We start from the raw sequence: 12,084 nt of genomic DNA, 5'->3' as shown, positions 1-12,084 counted from the left end.
ACAATTGTTGAAGTTGTGCGCTAGTTCTCCAACCGGCATCCGAAGCCGCCTGAGAAAGCGCTGAAGTTTGAGATGGTCCTGTTTGCGTCCGTGCCGAACCTTGCGCCGCCGGCGTCGGACCAGAACGCTTTTTCCACGGAGTTCGGGGGTTGGACTTGGCCTGAACCATCCGAATCTTCCTCAGCTCTGCGGAAACCGGAGCGCACCAACCGGAGATAAGACGTGAAGACGTCCCCAATGGGGCTCTCAGCAAAGCATTGGACACCATATCCGGTAGACGAGTTTTGGAACTGGAGTCCATCACTGACTGACGGGAGGCTAACACAAGATTAGCCTGACCCCGAACCGACAACGGAATTACATGCGAAACAGACCGAGCCAAAGATTGGATAATCCGGTCCATTCCCTCCAGTTTTAGGGCAACTGACTCTGGGTCGGAGCCCGCATGAACGGCGGCGTGAGTCTCGCGAAGCTCACCCGTCAACACCTTAAGTGCCATATCTTGAAACGAACAAACCTGGTAAGATTGTCCAGGATTGACGTCATGGCCACCAAACCGGACTTAGGCAAACGAATACCCGACTGTGCTGTAACAGTATCCGGGCTGATCAAAGTATAATCAGCATCCAGGCAGTTATGACTGTGATCCACAGCACCTGGAGTTGCGTAATACGCCGAGCGAAATGCGCCTATAGGTGGATCGGTAGAACTAAAATATTTCCCAGATTTCATACCCCGTTCTGGAGAGGGAAATGAAAATATTCCAGGCCGACATTCACCCCATAATTGCGTATCCAATCGAGCCCATTCTCTCGAAACCGCTGACGATTCCCGTAAAACGTTAAGATCGGAGTCCGGAGGGCGATAAGCTTCCATTGACTCACCGACCAGAGGAGCTGCTGTGGGCTTAGCGCGAGTTGTGACAAAGAACTCACTTATCATCGCTCTAAATGGCATGTCCCCCGCTGGTTCGGATAAAACTGAACGGGACGGAGATACATTGCGAGCCAGGGAAGCCCCCATCGCCTGGGGCAACCCACAATTGCTCGCGACAGGAACGACCCCAGAAGGAATTGCCGCTTCTGGGACCGGATCCTCATTGAAATCAGACCCTACCGCAGCATCCAGGAATTCAGAGTCAGAATTCCGAAGAACTGAGTGGGCTGGCGAACTTCTAACCGGACAATCAGGAATAGGCTTACCTGTTGTAGAGGTTGCAGCGACTTGTTGCGACGAAGATAACAAGTTTAAAATTTTCTCCTCAAATACATGGAAATCCTTCTGAGTCAGGTATTTTCCGGTATCCCGACGATCATGCCGACTTCGGTGACGGTCCCTCGAACGGGATCGCGACCTACTAGTAGAAGAATCGCTTTCATCGCTAACCGACGTCGACGAACGATGAGAAGACCGACAGCGAAACTTCCGACAATAACGATCGTAGTCCCTCTCGCGATCAAACCTTGATCTGCGAGGAGATCTTGCTCGTTTATTACGCTCACGGCGTCTAAATCTAGTGGGAGAGCGAGCTCTATCCCCGGAGCAACGATCAGAATCAGACGATGAACGTACCAGATGTTTTGAACCGGAGGACGTCTGGACCGGACCGGTGCCCGAACCGGACCGATGCCCAACCCGGACCGGTACCGACCAAACCGGTGCGGGCCGTTCGCGACTACCGCGGCGCGCGCTCGGTTCAGAACATGTAGTCTGAACCGGCCGAAACCGGTGAACTCTTAGTTTAAGAGCCTTATCGGCCCGAAGCCAAAGGTCCTCTGACCACACGTCGCAAATCTTGCAAGGATTGCTCCTTGCACATATTTGACCGGATTTGCGCCTGCACGACGCACATGAATCGTGGTTGTCCCAGGCGCCAAACAAATACCCGCATCCCTCCCCGCCACGATGCTGACCCTTGGGAGGGGGTGGCATAATTTAATTATCCTGTTACAAATCAAAACAATTCAATTCAATCAAATTATATTTGTAAATAAAATTCTTACGGAAAAATAGAAACCAGGGATAACCCCCAAACCGAACGGACTCACCGTTATGAGAGTGAAAACTCTCTAATATCCTAATTCCCAGATTTTTACAGCGAAAAAATCCAACGCGTTCTACTGCGAGAACGCCAAGAAAAAAGATGGCTGATTTCGCAGGTGGCTAAATGCAATACCGCAGGGCCGGGTCGTATAGAAAAACCATTGGCGATCAATCCAAATTTAGAAAATATTGGCAAAAACCATAGGAAAGGGTACAGTACTTGACGGAAATATATTTCTCCCAAAAACCAAATCAACTGAAGATTTCACAGAAATCGATCTTGAAATACAATCTTAAACCTTAAAATATAACCGAAAGTATAACACTTAGACAAAACTGCGGGTTCACATGAACACCTGCTGATCTCTGTGGCTAAGCCAATCATAGAGGAGTCTTTGCTTTTTTCTTTAATACAGATATCTTTGCATTCAGATTTTAAATTTTAACAAGGCCCTTTTTTCAAAATTCAGCTTCATAGGATTGGGAGAATGGATAATGCTTTAATGAATGATTTGTATGAATATATGGTCAGTTGCACCGTCAAAGAGCCTTTGCTCTGGAAACCATGTCATTTAAATTCGCTCCATTTGTATAGTAATAGGCTCAGCCTACGGCTGGCCCAAAAATATTTAGCCCAGGCGCTAACTGGAGGAGGTTTTCTCTAACACACCTCCAGAGGTTCATACGTGGATAAAATAGTCTACCCAACATTTCCTCAATCGTTAGGGTTTTCTGTTTCTTCACAGAAAACCCTATTGATATTCGCATGATTATTATTATCATTATTATTATTATTATTATTTTTTTCCACACTTTTTTGTCAAAAGTGCATAGGCTTTTTTACATTACCGCTGTTGCCGATACAATCCGTCTGATATCATTCAGCTCACTTCGATCTACAAATACCAGGGATGAAAACGGCCCATATTGAAAAAGTCGGAATATATTCTGAATTAGTGCCGCTTTTCGAATGAGACGCCATATTGGTTTCTCCGACTCCACAAATGTGCTAACTACTGCCAAAAATTGTCTTAAGGAGCACTCCTAACTACGGAGCGCTCCGATGTGACGTGCGTGATTGAGGCGATTTACACTGATCTCAGGAATGAAGAAAATAAGAGAAAGTCGGAAATCCGTCTATGGTCGGAAGATTTTCATCCCCGAAATACTCCATGCATATTTTGAAGAATCAACGTTACAAAAGCACTATTGGGCCGTAAACATCGAAAATTGAACCCCATTCAAAGAGCCCACATGTTTTTCTAAGTCGTCTTTCCGAAATCTACCGCACGTTTCTTGTCACGTCGATTATCAATTCAAGCATAAATTAACAAATTTATTACCCAAAGATTGCACATTCAGTCGTGGTTTTTAAAAACTAATTTTAACAATAGCCCATTTTCCTCATCAAATCATATTACCGATACACTGGAAATTTACTACTTAAGATTTTAAAAGCACTGTTGAGCCGTAAACATCGACGAATCGATGTGTGTCACTACATCGTCGTTCCAGGGGTCAGCTGCGAGTTTCTCCTCATCATGAGAATCAAATCGAGTACAAATTAATTTATTACTACCAGTGATTTGGCCGTGGGCTTCAAGCAGTTAGTTTCGCTGATGGCATTTTATTTTTGGTGAAAAGCTGTTGCAATAGACAGCCCCCAAGGGCTGCCGTTGTCAAAGCATCATGATATACAGGGTCTGTCAGGCAAATTTTGTCAGACTTTTATCAGCAATTTCTGGTTAATTAGCAAATCATGTTTATCCAAATCACGTCTCACATTGACGCACCCCGATACCAATGTATCAAATGAGTCCCTTCACACATGAAAAACAGTAGAACAGATAATATCACTTTCATGGTTTGGTCACACTAATACTATTAATTTCTATGACCATCTAGATATTTTCGGGAGTCATTACAGATTTTCTTTTCTGATGATTATCACTAGTCAAATTTAAGACAACAATTCAAGCCACTTGAGTACCAGGTCACATTTAACTCTAGAATCCCAGGGGGCTTTAGCGATTTTCTGAACTGATAAGATGAAATGAAGAAATATTTAGTGTGGTCCTCAAATTACAAACATTACATAGTTTGGTCGTACCGATACTATTAATTTCTTTGACCACCTCGATATTTTCCGCAGTGGTTACAGATTTTCCCTTAAGATGATTATGACTAGTCAAATTCAACAGAGCGCAGCGACCGGCAATTTGGTGGTAAATAGGTATATAGAAAACCCGACAGAAATTCTAGACCCCAGTTCTCAAGTGGTTAATCGAAGTTAACGTACTCTGCAATCGTGATGAACCAGATGGGCCTAATCAAAACCGTAATTTCCCTTATCAGAGAATTGAAAAAAAAAACATTATTTGTCGCCACCCTGTACATATAGAGCACCGAGGATATATAATACCAAACGTGGTGCATTTTATCTAAAATATGATCATACCATAAGAAGTATTTACACGAGTTGACATAATAAATTGAATGTACGTCATTTCGAAAAATACTTTTTAACACAACAATACTAACCTTGACATTGAAGCCAAACCGTCCTTGTTCGTCAGGCTTCATTCTTATTGTGACAACTGAATCATGATGTATGGCACCCCCATTAGGCTGAAAGAAATAATTTGATCTTTATCGATGATGTTGAAACAAACTCTGTCGTGAGTAAAATCTGCATTGAGAAAAAATTGAATATCAACACTAAAAATCAATAATAGGGTGAGCCTCCGTTTGTCATCATATAATCCAAATGCTATCTTTCTTAAGACATTAATTCTTAAGTTAATAATCCACTTCTTTCATGGTGATCAACACTGAATCCATGTCCGTTGTAATCCTTTCTTTATTTGTCTTTGATTAATGTCAGCAACAAGTTCAGTAACCTCTTTGAATTTAAACTGTCCAAGAACTCAAATTATGCCAGTTATACTGGATCAAGAGCAATGGAATGTGACAGTCTAAATTGTTGGATGGTTAGAAATGTCTATGACTCAATTCAAATTCATCATTCTACTTTGAAAAGCTTCACCATGGTACAGATTTGACTCTGTGATATCACCCTGACTCCTGGATATCAACAAAATAATTTTGCACTCAGGACTAATAAGAGGTCGCTACAAAAACAAGCACTTTTTCAATCTAGTATGAATATTCTTTGGCAGAGTTCTGAACTGTGAACTCATTAAGGTGTTACACTTTCCTTTCACTGGTTAGTAATGAGAATGTAAATATGTAAATGCATCAACCACACCTGAGGGAAGGAAATTCTAAATTTCCCAACATCCTATCCTTATATATTGAGGATGAAAAATGTTATCAAGGATAATTCTTAACTTTGACTGAATCAAGACAGGGTATTTAAGATTTTGGGATAGTGCAACAGATCTGTTGAAAATTGGATGTTTTCACTGGATCTGTAACACTAAACTGGTCACAAGTCACAGAATGACAGTTAATGTCATGGATCCGTTACACTTTTAACACCGAGAATACATATGTACAAATCCAATTCTGAACTAAGGCATTAGAATGACCTGCTCAGACTGTACACTGGTTGTTATATTATAAACTAAAGCCTTTAGATTATTAGAAACCAAACTAAGGGGCTTTTAGGGCACTCTTGAGAGTAATGCTCCAAATAGCATCATTTTAAAAAGCATCATTTTTGAAATTAGATGTTATCAACTTCAATACCTGAGTAATAAGATTGAGATCCGATGATGATTGTGCTGGTATGAACATTGATTTACATCGACGAATGCCAGCTTTTTTCTGAAACTCGCTCCAATCTGAGCACCCCAACATCACCGCACTATCTGATAAAACTTTCCTATCACCTACTGACTGACGAATGCGTCTCAACGTACGCGGTGACCAGCCTCTCAATGCAGGTAACAAGTCTGGTGCAGATGGTTTTTTATTTTCTCCTTGAATTGATTTGTTATCATTATCACCAACCGATACCAATTCAGCAGTATCAAACTTTTTTAAACTGTCGATTGAGAGTTCTATATCTGGTTTTTTTGATTCTATGTTTGCCAGCTCACATTTCACATTCGATTTATTGAGATTCTTGGATTTTGAAGGATTGCTAGAATTGTGCAGGACTCCAGTATCCTGAATAGCAGATGGCATCGCTACTGAACAAGGTGAAATAAACATTCTAACACTTTGTGATCGAGACAATGGTATTCTGCATTTAGGTGGTGCCACTGTCTTTGTATAATTGGCGCTATTTGATCCAGCTTGGACTTCTGCACTAGATTTTGTTTTAGAAGTCACCAATGTAGTTGAATGACCTGTCCATGATGGTGATGTGTATATTCCTTGTTTAGTAGAATTTACTGACGAAGATGAACACAAGATTTGTCCTGATTGGCTACGGCTCATCCAATCACGTAAATTCTCTTTGATATTCTGCTGTGAGATCGGGGTAACACTAACAGGATTGGCATGATTCTGATTTTCAATAGGATTGTTTTTATTCTTATCAGACCAGGCGTTGAAGAAGCGTTTTACTGGACTGATCGTTTTTTGTCTATATTTCCGGTGGCTCTTTAACACTTTAAGGTTTCCTGCCACGATATGATTTTGAGAATCACCCATCCATGCACATTTAAATGAGTCTCTACGCTGAACAACATTTTGATTCCTATCCGCACAGCTATCACTTATCGCACATGTAAACGATTCAGGGTAGTTTGACTTCACCAATCGTGGTGGAACTTCCGAGCAGTGGTTATCAAAAATGCGGTCACATGATGAAGTTCCAGATGGAGCAGCTGCTTTGATGGCCACTGAAGATGAAAGGCCACTCGCAAAACTTCCATAACTAAAACTTGATGATGTACGCGTTCTTCGATTTGCTGGTGAGAGTTTTTTCATAACATTATCACCGGTTTTCATAGATGTGTTTGACCTGGATGTTGATATTAAATCAGCACTTTGAGAATATGTCTGAGATTGTTGTCCTTGCAAAACAATGCCCATTTTTGGATCTCGATTATATCTCTTACCACTAGTAGTGCTAGTGTTAGAAATTTTACCCGGAGTTTGTACCATTTCTTGTGCAGTACTGGTCACAGCCTGTGAAAATGTTGTAGTCCATTCATTTGCTGCAGTTGATACAAAAGGCTGTGATTTAGTTCTACACTGCCCAAGCACCATTTGCCATACAGCATTCTCAAATTGGCCAGTATTGCTTTGCGGTTTAAATTTGGGTAAATCCATCTTCTGTTAAGAATAATCACCAAATATGATAATTTGAATGGTGCATTCCGATAGGTCACTTGATGAAAAATGAAACTATATTCTCAGGTAGTGAGGAAGAATGCTTGCTGTACGCTTCTAATTCTACTCGCCTGCACTATGATTTAATGAGGTATTGCACTACCTTTCATGTAGGCCTAACCTTATACAAAGGAAGTATGATTAAAAATCTATGTTGAGTTATTTTACAAGCCATTGATTGGGTTTCATATTGCCCCAGCAATTTGCTAAAATAGTGAAGAAATAATTTACAGAAAACTATGTCATATGTGTCATGTAAACAAATGAATTTTCTCAGAAGAATTCAAATTCAATATCAAGTATTTCAATCATTTACTATTAAGCAAATGATCCTGTTTCTAAACCCCTAACATTGTGTACAGAAATCTGTGTCAATGGTATTTCTACACTGCATATGCAATTGAAATACAGGCTACATAATAGTACTTAAAATTGCAACAAGGAAAAACATTTTTATATCTAGCTAAAATTGATATCACACTGAGCAGTCCAAGAGCATAAAAACATTATAGACTTGTTTAGATGTTGTACGAGTATGCGCAGTCCATAAATATAAAGCTCACTCAAGCGTATTAGACGGAAAGAAACTTTTTCATCCATGCTAGCATATGTTATATCAAATCGTTTGAATTTCAGTTGCTGCAATCATCTAAGTATATGCTGAATGTTCAGCAGCTATCAAAAGCTGTCACAACATTTAACCAATCACTGTACTCAGTTTTAAGTAATCCACACCATGTAACAGCTTCAAGAAAGTAATCAAGGTGTATGAAATCCTAAGTACTCGCAAGAAAATATTCCAGTAGGTCCTAAGCCTGTTTTTACAATTTCTTGAATGATCAAATGCACATTCCTTGAACACTATTCGTACGAACATACAGTGCATAGTCACCAAGAGACCTGCAAAATAATAGCAGTACTACAACACACACGCTATCACTGCCAGACTAATGTGTCACGTCTAGGAGGTCAATAGACCTGCGACATTCAAGTGTAATTATAATGTGTATGCTTGTGTCACTAATTCGGTTGTTCAATGATTTTTCTGCATAGACAGACAAAACACGATTTTTGACTGAATGACACTGAGCAGTAAGTGGTTCTCAGTACATACTACTGACCAGTGTTATCATACACACAGGCTCCAGTTCAAGTAGCTTTTTTACAGAGTGCATTTCATACCCTGTGATGTTGTATTAACTAAGATAATAGACCCTGTCATGTTCTGTCAGTTTCAATAATTTCATTGCAAATATGTAGCAGTCTGATTATGATATTGACAAAGATTAAAGTTGCATTAAATTTGGAATAAACATAATGCTACTCTTTCCATCCTGCTATACTGTCAAAATCTTCACTGAAAAGTATATCACTACAAAACTTATTTTGCCTGTAGCCTTCATCCGATTATGGATTGTTTCACCCGTTATGGTGGTATACTATGGAAGTATTATTGATGGTACGTAACTCTAGACAATGCATAATGAATGCACCATGTGCTACTACAAGTAATGCATAACTGAGTCGTGTGTTGTGTGTGACAACATTTTTTATGAGAACATATGTGCAATTTAATCCTCCATTCAAACATGTTTGCAGTTCCCCTTTAAATATCAAAAAGACATGGGAGCCATATCAATGGCAGTTCACAAGGCAATCTATGTACATAGCCATGGATATGAAATACATGATGCAATAATCATGGTTTGGTCCCACCAACTCTAGAAGGGTGTTGAATTGGAAGAAAACTAGAATCTCTCAAGGACGATTTATGCCAACACAGGTGAGGTGAAATGTCTGTGTATAATACACCTCGAGCTATGTCAACCTATTTATGCATTATAGCCAAGAATTGAAAAAACTTGAAGTAAACCCAAACAATTAATGAGTTTCAAAGTATCTATACCGATAGAACATATGATCATCCACTAAAAGGGGTGGTGGAGACGCCTTAGTTTCTTAGTGAAGATCTATCTTTTGCTTCAGTTTGCGCCTATGATGCTTGCCATATATTTCAAAACCAATATATACATTTGCATACTGCAACGCCAATTTATACATTTTTGCCATCATAAACTATGAGTGAGAAAAAAATTGTCTCATTTCTTGATTTTAGAAATCGAAAAGCAGAACCACAGAGAGCGGCAATGTTGAGTCGTAAGGTTATGTGCTTCTTGAAAATGAGGCCAGGAAAAAAATTGCCCATCATATTCTGAGCGTAGGCCTACTATGTAGTGGCACTTCATTCAATGGACAGACGTATGACAAAATTAACACAGTAGAATACAGTTAAGATATTATTGCATGGTGGCATAAATGCTGAAAAATATGAAACAATATATTTTTGCTTTTTTATGAATTGAGCCCCTGAGGTGACCATAAGTTTTTACTGCAGGGGTATAGCAAAATGCAAATATTTTGTACCTAATATCATATTCTCAATAGAGACAGCAGTTGATTATTACATAAATATATTTTTCAGGACTTATGAACATCCATAACCCAGTCAGATGCATGTTTAATAGTAGGACTCTGGAAAGCACGTTGATAGTGTAGGGTATATAATTCAGTGGTACCATCTATCAGTTCAACATGGAACTGATGTGTTGAATTACGATGAAACATCAGTACACTGTTTATTACAGAAGTTGTTAAGTATTAGCAAACGTGCAAATTGTATACTTGCGCTACCAAAGTACTACGTACATAGATTTGTTCAAAAATGAGATATTCTATGTATGAATGTATTTTTCAACAACCACATTTCATAATTCTATTGTTTTTGAAAGGAGCCAAGGCATGTATATTTTACAACGTTAGGAAACAAATTCGTATTTGGTTTTAACACATGCTTTCATCACTAAAATTCAAGATTTATTTTATAATGGTACCCAGGCTATAGTTTAACTTGAGAGAATTAGGGGTACAGGGCTACCATGCCAAATTGGTCAAACGTTTGACAATCTGGCAGTTTCAATATTCAGTGCCCTACGTTGAACATATTTACCAATTACCTTGAAACTAATCACAATAATAGAAAATGTCATGGGCAACTTTGGAACTGATTAACGGACAAACAGGCAATGATTACATAGTACAAATTGTCTAATGGCAAAAACTATCAAAAATTGCAATGTTTTATAAACTATTTATCTATGGCTACCTGGTACTGAGTTTGAGAAGAATGATATTCATCACAAAATGTTATTTTGACATTAACATGGTTGAACAAATGATTCACTGTAGGCCTATGTTCGTACAGTCAGGCAAGCCTGAGTCGAAATCGACAGATTATACCTGAGTTGTGGGGCTATACCCCATATCGATATCACAGAATAAAGTGCATATTCATATAGGACAAATGAAATTATAAACCATTTAAGAACAAAAGATTAATACTGAGATATGACTTCGTTTTCATTCACCTCTAAACAGATAATTGTAGATTTTTTATGCCTACCTGTCTCTAAACAGACAACTAAATCGAATGACAGCCCTAGAATACGCGAAGAGCAGTTACCAGACACATTTGCAGCTAGCTATCATATCATAACCTCAATTGATGACAAATGCAAAATGAAAGTCTAATGAATCTTCTCTGAAATCCATTAATACAGTTTACTTCACATGCAGACATTGTATCACAAATTATGTACTAAACGATGGCTATAAATCTAGCAGAAAATGGTTTACTAAGTATTTCACTTGGCATTTAATAATGAAGTTTCAGGGAAGTAAAACTATGTTTACTGTGTCAGTGAAATCCTGAGAAATTCCCCTTTGTAGGTAGTAGGAACCTAGTTGAATTGATCTCTTTAGTTTTTCATGAATAACCAATAACTTAATATACAAAGGTTAATACCTGAATAGATAAAAACTCAAGCAAATGAAATGATTAGGATATCACATTATTAACATTATTAGACACAAATGTGTCAGGGAATAACCGGCAGTAAATAAATATCTTTTCTATTCAAACATAAAGCAATGAACCTTGGTGAATTGATTTGTCCAAATCGTAGTCCGAAGCTCCAACGTATGATTGCGGAATAAAACCGATGCAGCCATTTATCCATGATGGCGAGATCAGGCCACGATCCATCATAGCGGTGGGCTATTCAGCACGGACAAATTAAGCATATTTGATACAACACAGTAAAATTATAGCCATGAATTCCAAGAATTTGACTTGAATTGAATAATTAACATAATTGAATTATTTCAATTTAATTTTTTCTCACATTTGGAAGCAATAAATCTTCATGAAGTTGATCTTTCCAAATCATAGTCTATTGCCCTGTCCTATTATTGCAGGACCGAATAAAGTGCTGCAATCTATACATAACAACAACAGGCCATAGTAAACAACATGCTATGATTAACCACAATGGTGGATTTTTCAGTGCATCCAAATTAAAGATGTTTATAGCCTGATAGTAAGGGTTTATCAGGCATCTGCGGCAATAGTGGATAAGAACATCTCAGCATTTCTGTATGTATTAAGTCGCTATAGCTCAGTTCATGCAGTGACACACCGCAGATCAAAGTTTTGCCTCCCGATTGGGGATATTCATATTTTTCTAAACAACTGTTTTGCTTGGTACCTATATAATTCAGTTTTTTGTGGCCTCCACAGACGCAGGATGTCTTCAGTAGGGGGAGTACCCAGTTTCTACGCACAACGATCACATCACATTCATAATATTCATACACTCTAGAATGCGATTTTGCGAC

General features: G+C 38.9%; 1 protein-coding gene across 6 annotated transcripts in view; it reads right to left on the bottom strand.

The window, feature by feature from the left end:
* Window positions 1-12,084, bottom strand: part of LOC141911956 (tyrosine-protein phosphatase non-receptor type 4-like) — a 102,905-nt gene that overhangs the window by 37,692 nt on the left and 53,129 nt on the right. For all 6 annotated transcript variants that reach the window (XM_074803080.1, XM_074803081.1, XM_074803083.1 and 3 more), the window contains exon 14: window positions 4,585-4,671. In XM_074803080.1, the coding sequence (XP_074659181.1) occupies window positions 4,585-4,671 (87 nt within the window). The remainder of the gene's footprint in view (window positions 1-4,584; window positions 4,672-12,084) is intronic.

The sequence above is a fragment of the Tubulanus polymorphus genome, chromosome 10, assembly GCF_964204645.1.
Source record: "Tubulanus polymorphus chromosome 10, tnTubPoly1.2, whole genome shotgun sequence".
Classification (NCBI taxonomy): domain Eukaryota; kingdom Metazoa; phylum Nemertea; class Palaeonemertea; order Tubulaniformes; family Tubulanidae; genus Tubulanus; species Tubulanus polymorphus.
Note: the sequence above shows the minus strand (reverse complement) of the source record. Positions and strands in the feature narration are given on the sequence as shown.